The 22,551-nt window shown below is 42.2% G+C and overlaps 2 protein-coding genes across 3 annotated transcripts in view; one reads left to right on the forward strand and one right to left on the reverse strand.

The window, feature by feature from the left end:
* The window catches only part of TMA16 (translation machinery associated 16 homolog), a 31,313-nt gene extending 21,015 nt beyond the window's left edge, over positions 1-10,298 (forward strand). The window contains exons 6-7 of the mRNA XM_054990654.1: positions 7,166-7,208; positions 7,770-10,298. Of these exons, the coding sequence (XP_054846629.1) occupies positions 7,166-7,208; positions 7,770-7,908 (182 nt within the window). The 3' untranslated portion in view covers positions 7,909-10,298. The remainder of the gene's footprint in view (positions 1-7,165; positions 7,209-7,769) is intronic.
* Positions 10,299-15,712: 5,414 nt separating this feature from the next.
* The window catches only part of MARCHF1 (membrane associated ring-CH-type finger 1), a 201,956-nt gene continuing 195,117 nt past the window's right edge, over positions 15,713-22,551 (reverse strand). Inside the window, exon 8 of one of the 2 annotated variants that reach the window (XM_054990186.1) lies at positions 15,713-19,125. In XM_054990186.1, the coding sequence (XP_054846161.1) occupies positions 18,824-19,125 (302 nt within the window). In that variant the 3' untranslated portion in view covers positions 15,713-18,823. The remainder of the gene's footprint in view (positions 19,126-22,551) is intronic. The other variant, XM_054990187.1, reaches the window with a different exon arrangement.

The raw sequence follows: 22,551 nt of genomic DNA on the forward strand, positions 1-22,551 counted from the left end.
GAACTCAAAATATGAATAGTTTTTTAGTTTGTTTCAGAGTTTATACATGAGTCGATTTTCCCCCTTTTTTGACATTTATGGATATGAAACAGATCAATACTTTTTGTTTACTTTCTGTTTAGTTACTTACAAGGTTAATTTTGGAGGGGGAACTTTTTGGGTGGAATGAGCTTTGGTTTATCAGAAAAAGGTTTAAATAAAACCAGTCACATTTAAGCCGGCTACAGTTCTCAGCATGAGGACTCTGTTATGCCTGTATCACTTACAAACAAGTACACAGATTCTCTATGGATGGGACAATTTACTAATGATGCTCTTAAAAATGAATGAATGGGTAAAGAGAGGACTCCTGTCTCAAGCATTGCTTGGTGGTTATAAGGTATATACAGTTGAATTTAGAATAATACGTGAACCATTAGTCATGAGACTGCAGACTAGATTTAATTTGATGTGACATTTTTACATGTTAAAATTTTTGTTCTACCATTATTGTTTCAGTTCAGTAATAATGAAAACCTTTTAAAATGCTATTGCTAAAATGCAAACCAACAGAACAACTGAAAATTACTGTAATCAGTGATGATATGCCATTTGAGGAGCCTGTAAGATTTCATAAGTGACCAACAATACAAACATGGCTATAAATTGTTGCTATATTGGGCAATCAAACTTAATCATAATGGTTTAAAAGATTACTATATGCATCCAATTCAAGACTGATATATGCACAAAGAGCATAAAGGCTTATTCACATGTATACACTTGGAAGCTCTCCAATGCTTTTAGGAAGTTCTCAGAAAATGTTTTGTTCTGAAGCAGTATAATACTGCTTGGTAGTTTGCAGACTCCATATTTCGGAGTGGGGGGCACAAAGAACGTTTATTTTTTCCTTAATAGTTACGGTTCTTTCAAAAGTGGGTTAGAGTTCAACATCTTTGTTCAGTGTGTAGAAAGCTTTGAATTTGTGCTCCTCCCAATTACCCACTGCCAGACTGAGTGGGTTTCACTCCATGGTGCTAATGGTAACAGAAGCAGATAATCTGAAGTTAATATTTCTACCATGATGCCATAGTTGGCTTTCTTGGCTCCTTTGTTCTGATTGTCATCCCAGAAGGAGGAGAAGCTCTTCTGTGCTTAGAATATGGGCACCTATCTCCCCCCCTCCCCGTGGAGATTCATTGTGGCAGTTTTTACAGTTCGTCGTCGTTCTTCTGTGCAGCCCCACATTGGGACTGCGCTTGCGCAGGCCTGCCTCGGAGAGAGATTTATAGCTTTAAAAACTCCGAGAAGTGGGCGTCCCCGCCCATGGCGCATGCGCCGCTTTTGTCGCTCAAACACGCATATTAGGGCGGGGCGCCCATCTTGTCCCTCAGTTCTCTTTTCGCCGCCGGTGGGAGAGATCGATAGCTTTATCGCTCCTTGATTGCGAACTGGTTTTTTTCCTCAGAACGTTAGTTGTATATAGTTAGTTGTTGTAGTCGTAGATAGTTAGTTGTATATAGTTCTTCAACCTGTTTTTTCCAAATGTCGCACAACGCATTGTTTAAAAAGTGCTCTCAGTGCGACACTAAGATGCCCCATACGGATGAGCATTCTCTGTGTCTACTCTGTCTGGGTGAGTCCCATATTGTTTCAACTTGCCGCCATTGCCAACGGTTCACCCCGAAGGCACGTAGTGATAGAGCAGCCAGGCTCAAGGCGGCCCTGTGGGAGATGGTCCTTTCGGGATCCAATAAACCATCTATACAAACGCCAGGGGCTGGCTCGAACTCTCTGCCCAGAGTGATAGCCTTACCTGATAAGATGGGCCAAGAAAGCACTTCGATCGAGCGAACCGTTACGCAGTCGGAACCGGCGCCTGCCGTTCCAGACCCTGTCGGTTCCGAGTCGAAACCGAAGGATAAAGCGGGGCCTATCAAGCACCACTCCCCGGAACCGGCCGCTGACAACCGTACCTCTGCGGAACAGATACCGAAGAAGGCTAAGGCGAAGACTAAGCACCTTAAGAAGTCTTCCCATTCATCCCCTCATAAAAAGAGACACCGGTCTACGGCCTCTACCCCTTCTCTTATAATCGAGGAGGAAGTACTACAACAGCCTTCGACGCCTTCTCCTCCTCCTACTCCTGTTTTCCATCAGGATACCGAAGGGGAGGCGTGTTTGGGGGAACCGGAACCGGCTTTTTCCGCTACGGATCCAAGTCCAGGTTACGGAGATCGCAGGTCTATGGCTCAGACGTCATTGACCACAGGCATGCTGGCCCCACCGCAAATGCAGCAGTTTCAGACTGTGCAGTATCCTTATGCTTGGCCGGCCCAGACACCGGCCCCCCCAGCACATCAGGCTCCTGGATCCTTCTGGACACACCAGCCTCCGTACCAGGGGCAACAACCAAACTGGCAGGATTTTTTGACCTGGCTCCAATCCACACCGGCGTTCCAACCTCCTCCCGGATCCGTCTCACATCAGAGCCACCGGTCTGCGGAACCGAGCGCATCCAGGAACCAGCTGTCCGTGATTATGGAACCTGGCTCGGGTTCGGAGGAGGACATCGGATCTGTGTCTCATTATGGAAAGGTATCCGACATTGCTTCGGACCCACCCCCGGAAGAAACCGTGGGCGAGCCTCCTTCATCCTCGCCTTCGGAGGATTACAGACTGTTCACTGAGCAAATGTTGAGGATGGCTAGAGCCCTCGAATTAGACGTCTCCAGCTCTTCGTCCAAACCTAAGAGCAAGGTGCTTCAAGCACTACACTCGGATTCTTCAACAGTCGCCTTCCCGGCGGTCGAGGATCTGCTGGACATTGCGCATGGAGTATGGGAGAAACCGGCCTCGATTCCGGTGACTTCTCGCAGGGTGGAAGGCTACTACAAGCTGAAACAATCTGACTGTGCCTTCCTTTTTACCCATCCCAAACCTTCCTCTCTTGTAACGGAAGAAACCCAGTCAAAGAACAAGTACGGTTCATACTCTTCACCCAACGATAAGGAAGGGCGCAAACTCGATCAGCTGGGACGGAAGATATACTCTTCTGCAGCCCTAAACTTCCGCATCTCAAACTATCAAGCAACTATGGGGTCATACAACCTGTTTCTTTGGAGTAGACTCTCCTCGTACATTGCAGACCTCCCGGAAGACAAGAAGGCTGTATTCCGGATCCTCCAGGGGAAAGCCTCCAGACTGGCCAAGCAGCAGATGACTGCAGCTAAGCACGAGGCTGATTGCTCGGCTCGTGCTATGGCCTCTGCAGTAGTGCTTCGCCATCATTCCTGGTTGAGATCAACGGCATTGACCCCCGACAAGAGAAGTAAGATCGAGGACTTCCCATTCGAGGGCACCTCATTATTTTCTGAAAAACTGACGAGTCCCTGAACCAAATGAAAGCCAACCGGCAGACAGCCCGTTCGTTAGGGGTCATCTCTACTCAACAGCAGCCCCACTACCAGCAGCAATACAGATATAAGGGCCGTCAACAATATCAACGCAATACAAGGTACAATTACCAACCTTACCATCATTACCATCAGTATAAGTCGTATCCTGCTTATCAAAGGGGTTCTTCTCGGCGTTCTACCCACCTCAGAACCAAGCAGAATCAACCGCAGTCACCAAAATTCTCCCAGCCGCAAAAGCCTGGGTTTTGACTGACCGACCTAGCCTCGGAACGACCGTCCTTGTTTCTGGACAGGTTGTCTCCCTTTCTTCATGAATGGGAAAAAATTACCTCTGATTCCTGGGTTCTGGCCATCGTTCAATATGGCTACCGTTTACGTTTCGAGCATATGCCTCAGTTGTCTGTTTCTGGGAGTTCACCATTGCCCTCACAAGAACTGCAACTCGCTATCACGGAACTCCTACAGAAGGGTGCAATACAAAGGGTCCCTACCAGTGACTCCCGGTTTGGGTTCTATTCTCGATACTTCTTGGTAGAGAAGAAGGACAGTGGAGTCAGACCGATTCTTGACCTACGACAACTGAATTTGTTTATTAAAGTTGAAAAGTTTCGCATGTTAACACTCTCTAGTGTCATTCATTATCTAGAGAAAAATTCCTGGTTCGCGGTCCTGGATCTCAAGGACGCTTACTTTCACATATCGATCCATCATACACATAGAAAATATCTGCGGTTCTGTTATGGGGACGAGGTGTTCCAATATGCGGTGTTACCTTTTGGGTTATCATCAGCCCCCAGAGTGTTCACTAAATGCATGGCAGTGGTGGTGGCCTTCCTGAGAGCTCAGGGTTGCACGATCTACCCATACCTAGATGATTGGCTCCTGGTAGACCATTCTAGGGAAGTCCTGCTGCAACATGTACACCTCACGATCACTACTATTTCCAAATTGGGCCTTTTAGTTAACTGGAAAAAGTCTACCCTAGAACCCTCGCAATCCATTCAGTTTATAGGGGCTTCCCTGGATGCGGTTGTAGCGAGAGCTTTCCTCCCCTTGGAAAGACTACGGGTAATCCAATCCTTAGTGAGGCGAGTGGAGTCCAAACGGTTCCAGTCGGCAAGGCTCGTTCAAAGATTGCTGGGCCTTATGGCTTCTTCGACAGGGGTTGTTCCCTTTGCACGCCTCTTTATGAGGCCGTTGCAGAATTGGTTCATCCGGGCCTTTAACCCGGTCACGGATTCTCAACTACGAAATCTATCTATTCCACGTTCAATCGTTAGATCCTTACGATGGTGGGGAGACCCTTCCAATTTACTTCTCGGGGTTCCCTTCGGAACTCCCACGCCCGAGGTCATTTTGACCACTGATGCCTCCCTCCAAGGGTGGGGGGGACATTTGGGATCCTGTTCAGTGCAGGATATTTGGTCCCCGTCTGAATCACACATGCATATTAATGTCCTGGAATTGAGAGCCATACGTTATTCACTTGTTTCCTTTGCAGACCTGGTACGGGACAAGGTAGCGCAGGTGCAGACAGACAATACCACCGCTCTCTATTACCTCAGCAAACAAGGTGGAACGTCTTCCCTTACACTCTGCAGAGAGGCGAGACGCCTGTGGCTCTGGGCTATTTGCAACAACACCTGCCCGCAGGCCCTCCACATAGCTGGCCTCTCGAACTCCAGGGCGGACGAGTTGAGCAGGTTCTTCAGACCGCATCACGAATGGGCAATCAACGACATGTTTCTTCGCCCGGTTTTCGAGCTTTGGGGACACCCAGAGGTGGACCTCTTCGCAACTTCCCAGAATGCCAAGGCGGAACTGTTCTGTTCCAGGGCGGGGTGGGACAGCCACTCACTAGGAGATGCGTTCCAAATTCCCTGGGTCGACGCATTGTTTTATGCGTTCCCACCAATACCCATGTTGCCCCAGGTTCTTTGCAGGGCCAGGCACTACAAGACCCATTGCATTCTTGTAGCTCCTTTTTGGCCTCGCAGGGAGTGGTTTCCCCTCCTATGGCGGCTGGCAAAGGGCAGGTGCTATCCCTTTCCAAACAACCCGGATCTACTCCACTGGGGGCGGCTTCGACACCACGATGTCAGCTTGCTCAGTCTAGCAGCTTGGCTGCTATCCCCGTAGCGAGGGGGTTCTCTGCGGAGGTTACAGAGATCTTGCTAAACGCTAGAAAACCTTCCACCAGAAAGTCGTATGCTTACAAGTGGGATGCTTTTGCAGGATGGGTGATACAGCAGGGATTTTCACCTTTCTCCTGCCCCTTGCCTAGGGTATTTGATTACTTACTTTCCCTTCTACATAGAGGCTTAGCAGCCACGTCAGTTAAGGTTCATTTGGCTGCCATATCGGCGTTCCACGAAAGGGTAGATGACAGGACCCTTTTTTCACATCATGCGTCAAAACAATTCCTTAAGGGGGTGTTTCATATTTTTCCCCCTAGGAGGGCTCCGACACCTCAATGGAGCTTGTCTCTGGTACTGGCTCAGTTGATGCTTCTCCCTTTTGAGCCTCTAGCATGTTGTCCGATGGCCCTGCTATCCTGGAAAGTAGCCTTCCTGGTTGCGATTACATCGCTAAAGAGGGTAGGTGAATTAGCGTCCCTACGGATGGATTCCCCCTTTTTACAGTTTTTTCCCCTGAAAGTGGTGCTTCACCCTAGCCTGGGGTTTACGCCTAAGGTGGTGTCTGCTTTCCATTTGAATCAGAAGCTCTCACTACCGGTATTCTTCCCCAGTCCTACCTCAGAGGCAGAGAAAGCTTTACACAGTTTAGATGTTAAGAGGGCTTTATTGTATTATTTAGATAGAACACAATCATTTCGAAGGTCCAAATCCCTTTTTATTTGCTATGCTGGCCCTCGTAGGGGTTCACCAGCATCTAATCAATCCGTGTCTCGGTGGATTGTAGCGACAATCAGAAGGTGCTACGCTACAGCCAACACGCCATGTCCTGGCACGGTCAAAGCTCATTCGACTCGCTCACAATCCTCCTCGGCTGCTTTCCTGCGGGGAACACCATTACAAGATATCTGTCAAGCGGCGACCTGGTCCTCATCAGACACGTTTGTCAGACACTATGCTGTGGATGCGGGTTCCAGGTTGGATGCTGCTGTGGGGAGTGCAGTGCTTCATTCTTTATTTGTATAAGGAGAGGACCTGATGCACGGTGAGAAGGTTCAAGATGTGTAGTGCTTTGTACCGCTATTTGGTACCCGAGGGAGATGGAGCTCCTCACACCCGCCCCCATTGGAGAGTAGCTTGTTATACTCCCAATGTGGGGCTGCACAGAAGAACGACGACGAAAACAGTGTTTCACTCACCTGTAACTGTTGTTCGTCTAGTTCATTCTGTGCAGACACACATTCCCTCCCTCCTACCCCGCTGTGAGGAGGTATGCTATGAGCTGCTTCAGGCGGCATGGGAGAACTGAGGGACAAGATGGGCGCCCCGCCCTAATATGCGTGTTTGAGTGCCAAAAGCGGCGCATGCGCCATGGGCGGGGACGCCCACTTTTCGGAGTTTTTAAAGCTATAAATCTCTCTCCGAGGCAGGCCTGCGCAAGCGCAGTCCCAATGTGTGTCTGCACAGAATGAACTAGACGAATAACAGTTACAGGTGAGTGAAACACTGTTTTACATTGTGTCTTGGATGCAGTCATGGATCCCTAACGTCATAGTCATTTAGAAATATCTAATATCAAATTAATAACTTGTATCTGGCTAATCAAGTTGGATTTCATTGTATTTCCAATAGATATCCCTGACATTGTGAACTGCAAGCATCTTAAAACTTTCAGGTGAGTTACTGTTCATTCTTAATTGCTGGTACATTGTGTCTCTCCAGTAGGTTGTGTATCACTTTTTAAATAAACACGTGCCTATTACATGTAATAAAAGTTGGGTTGTAGAACCCAGACACAACCTGTAGTTAGCTGTGACATGTCTGACTCATAATAGCTGCTCTAAAGCCGCCAGGAACCTTTTGCTTGTACCATATATCTGTTGTTATGATCTTAAACTGAGATTTCTTCCCTTCTAGGAAAGTTGATGAGAATTAAAGTTATGTGGTTAAATGCTTATCCAAGCAATGAGGATCTTGCTCCATTCCCCCCCCCCCCCCAATCAAATGATTGAAAACCTAATGAAGTTGTGGCTTAGCAAATTGTCACAAATTGTCTCTACAGGTTTTTTTAGGAAGCATCTATTTGATTATCTGAAGTTTTGAGTCATCCTGGCTCATTTCAAGGTCAACATTTGCCCCTGGGAGTCCTCCTCTGATACAGCTTCAACCTTTTTATTAGCCATTTAAAATTTTTACACTTTCTGTAGTTTAAACTGTTGTCTTTTCTTTATTTAAGAGATTGGAATGGTGATCTTAAGAAGCTGCCGAACATTAAAATGAGAAAGCTGTCAAGTAAAGATGCCCTTAGTACTAGGTTGGAGAAAGAATCTGTTGAAACCGAAAAGGAGCTCTGTATACCAACAGAGGTACACTAATGAACACCTGCTGACGTGGAAGATGAACGCTGAAGCAGATTGCTGAGCTACCATTTTAGTTATCAGCGGGAGCCAGACTAAGCCTTGTTTGTAGAGAAATGCCAGAAGACCCAGTTCGCTGCCTATGCAAATAGCATTCTGCCTTGGCCTTCAGTTGTGGTGTGAAACACTGGCATCTCCCATCACTGCCTTTCAGTTTTTAATATTTTGAAGTTTGTAAAGGTAATGGAGAATGCTGTTAAGGGAAAGGTAGATGTTACAGTGACATAATCCGACTTGGATTTTACCAAATTTATACATCCTTAGGAGGGGATAAGGCATGGGACAAAAAAAGAAACTGAACGCTTTTTTGCTAAAACTCTCTTCTCCTCCCTCTTCCCTCAAGAGGCGGGGTGTTGCTTCTAGTCTTAGAGTTTCACTGAGGGTGACAGTTGTGGAAAAGCAGTTTGAGGGGGCACATACGGCTGAAGAGTATGTTAGCTCCTATTCATGCCCATGCTGATATTTTTATTCTGGCCTGACGACTTGCATATAATTTTACCTCTGTAATGCCCAGTTTAACCCTAGTGTCTTTTTCACTCACTCGCTGTCTCATTCACTCACATCCATTTTTGTTGCATTTGATAAATCCTCAAATAACCCTCTTTTGTAATAATTGTGTCAGCTGCGTTTGCCATGCTTCATATACCTAGCTTTCCCCCCTCCTGAATGAAAAAGACGATAATGTGAGAAATTAACCCTGAGCAACTGGATCAAGAATGTGTGGGAGCAAGTCTGGAAGGAGCCTAAAGTAGTTCTGACGCTTCTCAGTTCTTCTAGAATTCAGAATGTCTCTATAAATTGTTTTCTGATTTTGAGAATGAATTTCAACAGCAAGTAAAAGTTTTTTTTAAAAAAATGTAAGATGAACTATTGTCTAAATGCTACTGCAGTCTGAGTAATACAACCAAATTGGTGACGTTAGCTAAGGCAGATCCTTTACAGGAATTTAGGGAAAGTCCCTGTGATCCCTTCCACACTGCCACCCGCCATAAACCTCCCTTCACAGGTTTTGGACTTGGCAGGCAGTTAAGGACAGTCACAACATTGCCTCCTGTCTAACCTCTGTTTTCAGGCAGACAGCCCTAATCCAACTCCATGCAGGGTCCCTTCTCTCCTCTTCCAGAGGCTCCACCAGACAGGCAGCCAGTTCCTGCCCAGGGCTTTTGGGGAAAGGGAACTTAAAGAGTTCACTTTCCCTTATATAGTCTGCCACCATTTACTTTAGATACATTGGCCCATTGATCGTGACCAGAGTGTTTGAGGTTTGTTTGTTTGTGTGTGTGTGTGTGATATTTTTTCTCAGTGAAAAAATATAAAGGAGGAGTGGAACAAGTGGGAATACATAAATATATTTAATGCTTAATATATAACAGAACAGATCAGCAGCCAGCTATCTTTTCTGCTGCTTTCTCTCTCGGGCTACAAACCCCTCCTCTTCTCCCTTCCAACTGACACTACTATCAATGACCCGGCATTCTGCCGCTCTCATTGTCTGCTTCAGAGGACAGGCGGAGCTGGGGCCAGTCCTGTCCATCACAGTCACACTTTTAAACTTATCTCTAAGGGAAAGGAAAATCCTGTTGGTAGTACATGTTGAAAAAAAAATCTTATCCAGGATTGTGCAAGATGCAAGAAGTCCAGGCTAAATCTAGTATGACTGACGAGGGCACAACTGGTACGATCTAAAATAACCATAAGCAGAATGACTACAGGCACTAGTGCTGTTTTGCAGAAGCCTGCACAAGAGTTTGTACAGTGTTGTAACAAATTTTGCAGCAGTTCTCATGCTTCCACCTATACAAAGAGAAGGACACTGTTGGATTTAGTTTAAGTTTTCTCAGACAGCGTGCTAATACAAGGTGCGAATTACAGATATTGTATATAGTTCAATGTTATATTTTTAAATTCAAAAATAGTATTTTTAAGCACTGCTGACTCCCAGTCTGTGGCTTGAAAGCTATGGTAGCCCATAAGCGTTCTTTAGGTTTGAAAACATGTCAAGTGTCTCCACTTGTTTGTTACAAAACTGGACTCTTTCAGCATTATCAACTTGGGAATTGTTTGTGGTGACGTCAGATTCTGCAACAAATGACTGTTACAGTTGCACAGTTTGTTGTGCCGGTGGCAAACAGGGCTGACATAGGGAAAGAGTGAAAGCATATTGGCAGGAGTGGGAATTAATGTTGGATTATTCCCTACGGTGAAAAGAAATAGCACAGCATGTCTTTAGCTTGCTTAGTCTGTTGCTGTATAAGATGAATGACATAGTCATGGAGACAATCTCAGAAAAGCGTTGTGATGACTGTTCCTTAAAACAAATCCACTAAAATAAAAGAAATTAGAATATATATTTGTTTGTATGTTGCAAATTAAACCTTGACAGGCTCAGTTGCTTTCGAGACGTTAACTATTATTGTTTTGTTAATTCTCATATGTAATCAACCAATACATTTCTCTTTCAATGCTGAGGTTGTGATTCAAACGCTAATTTACTTATTGGTGAAACGTCTCGGTGTCTTCAGCTCCAGTTCTGTAGACAGGGTCCTTAAATTCTATTTGACTTCTAAAGGATTTAAACAAACTGTGTACAGGACTGTAGCTTTGATTTTTAATGTTTTAACATTTTAGCTCAGCTTCTTCTGCAGGTCATTGTGTGGATAAAAGGTTATACTGTAAAAAAAGAAAAATCCAGTTCTTCCTCTTAATGAGGGGGAAAGTGACTATAACTGGATTTGGGAAGAAAAATGACCGTATAAGGGCCACATCTCAGTTGGCCTTGTCTTTCTCAGTGACTCATGAAAGTAAAACAAATTGGCGTTTTAAAACAGAACAGTAAACTGGGTTCCCTTCCAGTATAACTTTTGTCAGGCAAATCTTAATAACTAAATACAAAGGTCCCTCTTCTCAAAACATGAACCAGTCAACAATTCAGCAAGTAAATTTATTGAGTTGTAAATCAATATCATGCAAAGTGCTAACGTTCTAAGTCACAATAGACTTAGATACTTGGATACTTATGCTGCTTGGATACAATGTTAGGGAATGTTGAGGGCAAGACAACTCACCTCCTCAATTGATCCACATGTGTTTCATGATCCTTCCATCCTGTAAGGCAACAAGAATAGGTCACTGAGCCTGACACTGTTCATACGATAGCAGGTATCCACAATGGACCTGAGCCAAAGTTTTTAACATATACTGCATCTCCTGTCAGGGGGGAAAAAAACCCTTCATTTGCCTGTCATGTCGTCTTTTCCATTGTTTGTGATGCTTACATTCACACACCGGTACCATATGCTCAATTTCTTGGTTCTTTCCTAGCCACCATAGGTACCTTCTAGCTAAATCAAGGTGAGCCTGGTGCAGATCTCATAATATGGTCTCCTGTCCCTGTGTATATGGGCACCCTACAAATACATATCCATCATAGGACCCCCCACTACACATCCAAAGTGACAGTAAATAGCTCACCTCTGGCTTCAAAAAGGGACAAACACTCCTCTTAAAGCTGTTTAAAACTTCTGCCAAATTTTATAAATGTTTGTGTTGTGGTTCCCATGATTCATATATCCTCCAAGTAATCCTTCTATGGTTCTTTGAAAGATTGCCAGGGCAGAAGGGATTCCAAAAGGTAAGCAATGATATTTGACAGGACGTTTGTGCATATTGATTGTAACATATTCCTTTGAGTTTTCATCCAGAACAGGTTGTTGATAGGCATGACTCATGTTTAATAACAACAACAACAATAATAATATAACATTCAGTTTATATACTGCCTTTCAGGACAACTTAATGCCCACTCAGAGCGGTTTACAAAGTATGTCATTATTATCCCCACAACAAAACATCCTGTGAGGTGGGTGGGGCTGAGAGAGCTCCAGAGAACTGTGACTAGCCCAAGGTCACTCAACTGGCTTCAAGTGGAGGAGTGGGGAATCAAACTCGGCTCTCCAGATTAGAGTCCAGATTTGCAATCTCCATATACACACACTGAGCCATATGGTTTTAACATGGGTACAACTGGAGTGGCCCATTCTGAAAACTTTACAGGCTCTATAATGCCTGGTTTCCAATTCCATTTCTCTTATTTGTCTCATAGCAAAAGAAACAGATCTAGGTTTAAAATAAGGCGAACTGTTTGGTTTTATATAAATTCTTGCCCCCGTACCTTTCATAGCACCTAATTCTTCCTGGAAAACCTCTTGGTGCATAGATAAAATATCTTCCGAGAAAAATCCTTTCTCCCAGAAGAAAACCTGAAATTGTTCATCAAAGCTTAAACCCAAATCAGCTAACCATCCCCTCCTCAGTAAGTTGGGGCCACTGTCCCAACTTACCAGTGGTAGCCATTCATCTTTGTAGGACACAGTTACCTCAATATCACTTTATTTTATTTATTTTATTTATTTAATTTATAGTCCACTCTCCCTGCAAGTGGGCTCAGAGTGGATTTACATCATAAATACATAAAAAACAATTAAGAACAATGAAAAACATTAGTAGCAATCATGTGGCACAGCATTAAACATAAAAGGTGGCTCATATTGCATCCTACGTCTCAGTACTTCAAGCCCACAGGGCTGGGTGGTTAAAAATGCAATTGGTGTAGGATTGGGCACATATTCTCTCCCCCCGCACTAAGGAAAGGCCATTTGGATGGTTCGTCTGCCTCAACCTCCATAAGCCTGGTGGAACATCACCTTGCAGGCTTGGTGAAATGATAACAGATCTTGTTGAGACCAGGCCTCCACAGACAAAGAGTTCCACCAAGTAGGTGCCAGGACTGAAAAAGCCTTGGCCCTGGTTGAGGCAAGGCAAGTCTCCTTGGGGCCAGGGATCACCAGTGGTTGTTTGCTGATCGAAGCAGCCTCTGGGGAATATAGGGCGAGAGGCAGTCCTGCAGGTATGTTAGTCCCTGTCCGCTAAGGGCCTTAAAAGTAAAGACTAAAACTCTGAACATGATCTAGATCTCCACTGGGACCCAGTACAGCTGATGCAGAACAGGTGTAATATGTGACCGGAAAGAAGTTCTGATCATGATCCGTGCCGCTGCATTCTGGACCAGTTGTAACTTCTAGAGCAGACACAAGGGCATCCCAGCGTAAAGCAAGTTACAGTGAGCCAGACTGGAGGTGACCATTGCATGGATCACTGTAGCTAGATTGCAGTTTGACAGGTAGAGGGCAAGTTGCCTGGCCTGGTGAAGATAAAAGAATGTAGACCTGACAACTGCCGTAACCTGGGTCTCCATTGACAAAGAGGCATCCAGAATTATGCCCAGACTCCTTACCATCAGTGCCAGCTCAAGAGGTGCCCCGATGAGGGCTGGGAGCCGGATCCCCAAACCTGATAACCCACGGTCCAGATGCAGGACCTTCGTCTTCACAGGGTTCAACATCAGTTGACACTGTTTTAACCACCTAGTCACATGTTTCTTCTGTAAATGTTCTCCATTTAATTGTACTAGGCTACAATAACGATGCCTCCCCATCCTGCCATAATTCCTCAAATGAGGTTTAACTCATCAGAGTCATATTGCAACCTGTGTCTAGTTCCAAAAGAGACCCTGTTTACATCAATGTAATGTGAGTAGGTCCACCTTAGGAATTTTTGTTCCAATCAGCTTGTAACTGCTACAGGCTACATCTTCAGCCACTTACAGGACTTTCATCTTCTACTGCATACATTCTATCAGTTAAGGATTGATGTTTCCCATTACTTTGTGTTACAAACAGACTCTTCTAATGTAGGTACTGAGACCACACGTGTAACATTTTGCATTAGATCTTCAGATTGCGGAGACATGAAGACATGGAATTCAGCACAATGATAACAGCAGTCCCGAATGTTCTTTTTCTTTCCTGGTTCTTTGACAACTTTCAAAACATGTTCAGTCATCCCCTGCATGGGATCCTTCTCCTCCTGGTCTAGGGGTGGTGCCTGCAAAATCTTTAACAGTTTTAGTCAGATTCCATAGCTGGAGCCATCATCAATGCTGACTCAAAGGTCAAGGCGGATTCAGACAGTAGACAGCTCTGGATTTTCTCATCATTTACTCCACATACTAACCAATTCCTTAACATCTGTGTCAATGTGGCACCATAATTGCAGTTTTGAGACAGCTTCCTCAGTTCAGCCACAAACTCCCCTATGGACTCCCCAGACTTTTTGGATCATGAATAAAATTTAAAACGTTCCACTATCTCACTAGAAGTGGAATTAAGGTGGTTCTTCAACAAATTTACAAACTCTCCAAAGGTTTAACCACTGGGTTTTTCAGGTAGTGACAGTTTACTCATTAAACTGAAAATGGAAGGCCTCACACTGCTGAGCAGAATTACTTTTTTTATCCTCATCTGTTACATCATTTGAAATGAAAAATGCGTGACAATTTCATAGTATTCTTCCTGAGTTTGTTGCTGCTGATCAAATTGTGAAAGCCCCCAAAGTGGCAGCCATTTTTTCCTATCTTGAGGAATTGTGTCAACCAAAAAAGAGAAACACCCTTCTGAGATTAGTCGTTTGTCAAGATGGGCTTCAGTTTATCCTTGTTGCCATATGTGGTATCATGAACATCAGGACACATCAGCTTTATACGAAATTAACAGATTTTTATTTAGTGCTCTCTTGCTGCCCTTGAAGACTGTTTGGCTGCCCTTGAAGACTGTCTGGAAGCTACTGTTGATACAGAATGCTGTGGCTGAATGTTGACTGGAGTGGGTTGTAGGGACCATATTACTCCAGTTTTGTTCCATTTTCACTGGCTCCCAATTTGCTTTTGAGCCCAATTTAAAGTGCTGGTATGGCTTGGGGCCAGAATAACTGAAGGACCTCCTTCTTCCATATGTACCTACCCATCTACTCTGATCATCTTCAGAGGCCCTGCTTCAGGTGTCCCAGCCACCTGAGGCTAGACAGCTGCCAAAATTTGAAACTCCCTCCCCAGGGAGATTTGTCAGTTTCCCTCTGTCATTGTCTTCCATCACTGGATGAAGAATTTGTTTGGCATATCCCCAGTAACCGCTATTGGCTACCCTCCCTTACTGTGTTCGTATGTTTTTATTGAATTGTTTATTTTATGTATACTTTATTTTAAATGCTGTTTTAATGTTTGGGGATCATATATGGGTGAAAAGGTGGTATAGTAATGTTTTAAATAACAACAATAATTTTGTAAATAAATAAAACCAGCAGGGTATGGGTGGTAGATGGGATAAAAGTAGGCCATGTTTAAGTATTGGGTTAAATGTGCTTAACTCTTTGTTATGTTGGAGTCTTGTTTACCTAGAGAGCATGGTATATTGTTACACAACTTTTATATTTGACTGTCTCTTAGACTGCACTTCATAGTGATCAAAAAGTGTTGAGAATTATTGGATTGCAGAGTGATAGGAAACATGATAAGTATGTCAGATCATTGTTCAGCGAAGGGAGTTCACTCCAGTTCTCATTTAACTCCTTATCTTGGTAGAAACTGTTAGCATGTTCTTGGCTATGTGCAAACTTGTGTGAATGCAAAACTGCTTAGTATATAGAGCTGAACTGAGCTCTAAACCGTGTGTTGTGGTGGCTGCTAGGGGGTTGGACTGGGGTCTGGGAAGTCCAGGTTCAAATCCTCACTGTGCCATGGCTGCCTGGCTGGAGGACCGTGGGCTGGTGACCTACTCTTGTGAGGACAAAATGGACAAGAGCAGAGTGATATGAGCCGCTTGGGGTCACTATTGGGAAGAAAAGGCAAGATCGAAGTAAGTAAACAAGCAACAAAAGGACACTACAGGACTACATTTAACTTGCAAGGCAACGTAAGTCAATGCTCACCATCTACTGACAGTTTGCAATTTAGTCAGCATCTGTTGCATTTTAAAGCAAATAAATCACCGCAACCTTTGAGGCATCTGTTTAATACAAATACATTTTTCCACAACAATTAGTATTTTATATTATGTTTCTTTCCCACCCCAATATCTTTTAATACATAACGTCACCCACAAAAGCATTTACGCTCTTTTGCAAGAGAACCAGGTAAAACAAGTAATAAACTCGTAGGTCCAACAATCAAACACAATAAAATATTTGCATCATAGATTGCATTGCAGTGCAAGATTCAGAATTTGACAGCCAATTTGGTGATGGGGATGTGTATCGAATACTTCTCAGAGCCACAATATCAGCTGCTTTCCAGATGTAAGCAATAGCACCAATTTGGCTACTTTAGATCTGCTTGTAACACTAACAGACTAATCCTTCCTGAGGGGAAAGCCCCTGAAGTCCTATAAGGAATTTCTTGAAAATTTTGTCTTAACACTACCTTTTTTGTTTAACTAATTCTCATCATAATCATCTATGGGGTATCATCTTCATACTTTTCATATCTTAATTGATGAAACTTCTAACATTTCTAATGGTTGATCTACATAACTGGGGCTACCAAAGGCATAGTACTGCAACTGGTGTAACAACTTGTACCTTTATTTTTTTAAACTGCTTGCAATTCCTCCATAGCTGTTTTAGCTACTTCTGTTGAGTTTCAGAAATAGCATACTGAATACTTTCCCCTTTTTAAACACTAAAGCAACAAACAAACTTCTTTCTCTTGGAAATTGTCATTTTAATTCTGTTAGCCCCTGCTGACTCTTTTAGGACTGTAAGATATTTTTTGAAGTCCTTAGTGGTTTATAGTGAACACATGACAGAGTCCCCATAGTACAAGGTTATTTTGAACGAATCCAATATGTAATTGGCATTGGGACACATAACAAATCAGCCTTTGAATGTTTCAAAAGGCTCCTCAAGTTAAAAACATTTTGGAGTCCTTCATACAATCCTATCTAAACTCTTTATTTTGTAGAGATTGCTAAAGTTATTACCTAGAAAACTGGTTGTCTCAATACACTTACACTGTGTGTTAATTGCATTGCATTTTTAAGTCCAATCGTTACTTTAAATTCTTACTATTGTGCCACAATCACGCACTGTCCAAGTAAAGCAGTGTTTTACTCGAAGTGCTTACATAGGCAGAAATATCCCCCCAGGAGGCCAGTTATTGCTGCAACTATATTCCTTAGTGAGACAGACAAACCATCCAATTTAATAGAGATCTGAACTCTGTGATCCTACTTTTGCTTGGTCTGTCCTATGACTTTGTTAAATTCTTTTTGTTCTGAACCCAACAGACAGTTTGTGCTTGTGATGGCAATTCAGTTAACCATTTTATTTTTTTAAAATAAAATTATGTTTTTAGGATGAAAGATTTCACCGACTGGTCAGTTATATAGCTTCTGGTCAAGGATGATCTCAACCATTTTAAAATCCTGTTAAATCTGCCTTAATATTAAGCATATAATTAATACATTTTTACCTGAGGCATGACTCTTAAGAAAACAATGGATATTACTATCCATACAAATATGCAGGGAAATGCTGATTGACTTTTCTACCTTTTGTTAGCTGTCGAGAGATCATCAGTATCTTTTCAGGATCAAGTCCTTACTGTGGGTTTAGAATTTTCATCATGAAACATGGCCCTTGAAAACAATTTAGCCTAATCCACTGCCAACATAAATCTCTTCCCATTACTAGTAACACTGTCCTTGTATTACTCACATTACTTAGGCACAATTCACAATACATTCAACAAGCATAACAGTGTATATAAGACTGACTTTTTTTCCTTTTAGGATCTGATTATTTAGACTTCTTCAAGTACATATTTCTGAAAGGGGATGCCAAAACTTATTTTTTTCGCAAAACTTATTCCTGCTGGGTGCATTTTTTTAAATTCGACATACTTCAGTTTTACATAAAAATACTGAAAACACAATAGTATCAACCGAACTACTGAACCCTTAATGGCTCAGTCATCCCCATATAGAAGACATCACATATATCCAGTGTCCTCTTAACTGACAAGAGAGATACCGTCATGCTGTCTACACTGACTCTTCCAAGACTTCTTAGTTTCTGTTCTATTCCTGATCTCTCAAAACAAAAGAACAGGCTTTAATCTCTCAGCCTTTGCATATTTCACACACTATTAAATAAGTACTGAAATCGATTCACAATCTTTTGCAGTGAACTATCGTATTCATCTGGTCTACAACCGCCACTGATTATAGAACACATTACCTTTTTGCAGAATAATTTTAGAGGTGACTAGAATATTCTTTTTTTTAACCACTTTAGTTCTTTAAGCTAAAGCCAAGCTGCAAAGAAGCCTTGAGGTGAAACATCTGCTTACTGGGGACCAAGAAAAATGCTTGACATTAAATTGCAATACTCCATTTTTAAATATATGCTTTAAATGATTATTTGGGAATGGTCTTATTTGACACCTCTTCTAAACCTCTTCCATAGATGCTATGGGTAAGTCACTTCAGAATTAAATTATTATGTTATGACGTTAGATAATTTGTGCTATGATGCATGTTGTCTCTTACATGATTTTTAACAGTTAATAATCATTTTTAAAAAATTGCTTTAAAGTGTGTGTTCAAGATTACAATAATTAGCAAAAGACCATAGTAGCAAATACATAAGGATTTTCTTCCTTTGTAAACAGAACACCTGTAATATGTCCATGTACAGTTCTTTTCAGCCAATGAAAAGGGTGCTGCTGTGTTTGCCTGTCAGACTATGTCTCTTCTAGAATTTCTTCATGCCCACTTTCACTGTGCCTAGCCAGAAAGGTGCAAAATTACCTCACAAAAGCATTCCAGAGGTAACGTGTAATTTCTTCTGATCAATTTTCCTGGTTATTTTTCTGTTTGCTCTTCATTAAAAAATACTTAGCGGTTTTGCCCTTTATTGTGGCTGGATAGGAGAAAGCATGTTGCTTTGTTCTTCAATGAAGGGAGGGGAAATGCCACTTCCATCAAACAGGCATCACATCAGAGGCAGTTTCTTCTCCTGACTGCTGAGAGTTTGTAGCTGTCTGTGATACTGGCACCACGACAGCATCTTTGATTTCAGTGTTCTGAACAGAGGAAGGATTTTTCTCCTCTATTTTTTTGGCAGTGTCTGGACAGTTTTGAACAAATATCACTCGATTATAAGCCTTCAGCCTTCGCCACAGCTGAATATAGACTTTACATTGTACATACATGAAGACGAGTCCTCCAGTGAATCCAATGGCCACCACAACCAATTTTGTCCAAAATGGCCACTCCAGGACACCTTTAAAGGTTAAAGAAAGTACAGTTAGTATCACTGATGACGGATAGTTGCTATCAGTATGCAGTTGGTTCGAGCCAAACTATTACTTTTGCTTGCACAAAAAAGAGTCCTGATTTTTGCCGATTTCACCTTCAAGCAGTAGCCCCTTTGTATAGACCAAGCACTTTCTGAATTCTTGACTCATGAGCGACGCAAGGCGCTACTGCTGAAGGTAGGAGATTTAAAATCCCCATCCTGAGAGCTGAACTCTGCTCACTGGCTTGGGCCCCACAGAGGATTTGCACAGGTAGAAAGTGGGTTGATTTTCACCAGATCCCCACCACTACCACCCCCCGCCCACTGCAGAACCTCCAACAGATGATGTTTCTGGGCATCCCTGAGAACATTTCAGGGTGTGTCAGGCTGCTAAGGGAGGGGATTAGATAGAAATACGCTCCACAGACAGAAATCCTTTTCATCCACAGAACTCTTCCATAGAATCCAATCCGTAACACTTAGAACTGTGACATTAACTACATTTTCACTTACTTCTGTCTACCTACCTCTTGCCACTATGAAGAATTAGGCTTACCACTACCTTGAGAGAAGTAAGAACAGCAGGTACCTGTTAGTATAGTAACCATGTGTAAAATCAAATCTTTGTTCTTGACAAAGGAGGGGAAAATGTGTTGCTTCAGGCAGAAATAATGAAGATGTATGTTGGATGAAAAATAAGAGGCAGTAAAGTTGAGCTATCTGAGAAGATGGAAGTGCCTGTAATATGTCAAAGGTACTATTAGATTAGAACTAATCAGTAAAACAGATCATTTTATGTGTATAATAATCTGCTTTAGGAAATGAGTGTAAATGTCTTGTAAATGTCTTTTTAAAGAGAAAGTGACCATCCAGTAAAAAGAATCCCAACTCACATTCTCCTTGCTCAGTGCTACTGGCAAGTGCTAGCTTGTTTAAGTTTTCTTATTTGGAAAAATCAACCTAATGATGTATGTGTTCTTTTGCTTGCCTCTTGCATCATTTTTCTTCTGGAATTTTGCAGGATTAAAAAGAAAAGTCCCTTTCTCTGTATTCAGACAAGCTTCTGAATTATTCCACATACATTTTGTTAGATGTCATATCACCCTTAATCCTTTTTGTGGTGGGAAGAAAACTAATAATTCTTTTTCTCATTTCTCAAGTTAGAAAAGCCCATGGCTTTCCAAACTAGATGTCAAATGTTAGCATGGTGTTGCAGTGAAGGAGATTAGAAGCAAACTCCCTTCATCAGACAGAAGTATGTTGTCTTCCTACTACCTCTGATGTAAAAAAAACATAGGCGAGAGAAATTATTGGTCAGCTGCTGGGGGAGCCAGATGGTCCATATAAGGTTCAGATGTAAACCAATGGGTGACAGGCTGCTTAACCGATTTTATGGCATGCTGAAATGAATGGCGAAGCCTCTGGCAACAAGCGTTCCAAGCATGCTGTTGTGAGCTGCCCACACTTTGCTGCTGACACCTTTAAAGAAAATATACAACTTTTTACTCAATCTGAAGCTATGACGGGAAAAAAATAAAACTGATTAAGAGGCATCTGTTCTTGAGTCTTCTGGAAACTGATGAAAAACAGAACTGTCTAATTAGTATTTTCCTGACTGTTGTTTGTAAGTTTGATAATGTGCATTAAAAATAGTTTTGTCAAAGCCATATAAATGGAAAAGTCCATCTGAGCTTCTTTATTTTTCTTCATAATTACAAGAGAGTTATGAAACATACAAATCAATGTATTATGTTCTGCTTCCTATTCGTATCACTATTACAGCTTCACCACTGTGATACTTTGTCAAATGGGCTTGTTAGTTTTCATTACCTTCCTAACATAGAATGATTTAGTAAGTGATTTTCCATCTTGAATACACATGGAACTATGTTTTGTTACTAGCACATTCAAAAAGATTGCTTCTTGATTGTTTTTCTTTCCTGTGATAGAATTCAGTTCCATGAAACTGTTGAGGAAATCTAATCATGTAGATCACTTGTAAGCAGGGCCATATTAACCCATGGCTGGGCCCCTAGGCTTTCAGGTATTTCGGCCCCCCTCTGGCACTTCACCCCACTACAGGTGACAGCCTGATCCTGGTATGGTAGGTACTAGACCCCAGTACATAGCCCTATATCCATTTTGAGGGTCTCCTGAAGAATTCTATTCACAATTTTAAAAATATTTTTATTGTGTAAGTAGAACTCTTCAGGAAAGCACATGTTGGGGGTATAATTGTTAAATATTGTAATATTTTGAAGTGAATATTTTTTATTATTTATTAAAATACATAATTTATGGATAATTGTTTTAATATAAGAGACAATTTGTTTCACTTCAATAAGGAAGCAGTTAATTATCTTATTAATAGAGGTAATATAAGAGAATAAATTAATTGTAATTTATGTGGGGTATGCCTCAGCAAAAAAAATTGACAGGCCCCTCGGCTTCAGCCTAGTCAGCCTTATGGATAATGCAGCCCTGCTTGTAAGGGTCATTCTGTATTTGATATCTTGATTAGAAATGGCTTTTCGTCCAACTGATGTCATTGGAACTAAAGTCATTCAACCTTGTAAAAGCTTTCTTTTAAACATTTTATTAATGAAGAGTTCTTTTAATCAGGACAGATTTCATTTGAGCATGTTAAGACTTGCCAGAAGAGAACTCATTTTGTCCAGAATATGAGTTAAAATGCTACTGTGTGGTTGAGATTGAGAAACTTGCCTAGTGGAAAGCCACATAATCGTTTGCTGTGCACAACTTAAGATAGCCTAGGGACAGCTTTGTCAGGTATGAGAGAATTTTTAAACACATCAGTAAAGTATTTTTTTGCCTGAGAGGAATCTTAAAATATAAAAAAGAGGTATATAATTTTTTTAAAGGAGCCAAAGTAACATAGATATATGTGTATTTTGGAAGCACTAAGACACTTCCATTATATTAATACTATGAAGAATTACCCTGCACCACAAAATTCCCATCATAGTTTGCTATAATGTGGTCTATGCTAGGCTTTGAGGTGAAATAGTGCCTTTTACAAGTTAAGAGATCTTTCAAAGATGAGGGAAGAGGGGCATACAGCATCCCTCCATTTAAAAGCCTTTAGTTAGGCAGACAACTTAGTACCAGAGGAACAAACAAAAAGGGACAGAGAAAATAACAGCTGAAGCAGCAGAGTTTTGAGAACCAAATGCTGAAATGTCACTTTTTCCTGGAGAACAAGAAAAGATGGAGGATCTGCACAAAGGCATTCCCCACCCCAGAAGCTGTAAATTCTGGGGACACAAAATTCTTAAGTCACATTTACTCAAAAGGAGAAGTAGGGGGCAGGGGTTTGGTGGATCCCATTATCCCTGAGACTGTGAAAGTGTGACCACTCAGTCCCTTGGCAGCCAGCCAGAGAAAGGAGGT

This window comes from Eublepharis macularius, chromosome 10 (genome assembly GCF_028583425.1).
Source record: "Eublepharis macularius isolate TG4126 chromosome 10, MPM_Emac_v1.0, whole genome shotgun sequence".
NCBI classification, from domain to species: Eukaryota; Metazoa; Chordata; class Lepidosauria; order Squamata; family Eublepharidae; genus Eublepharis; species Eublepharis macularius.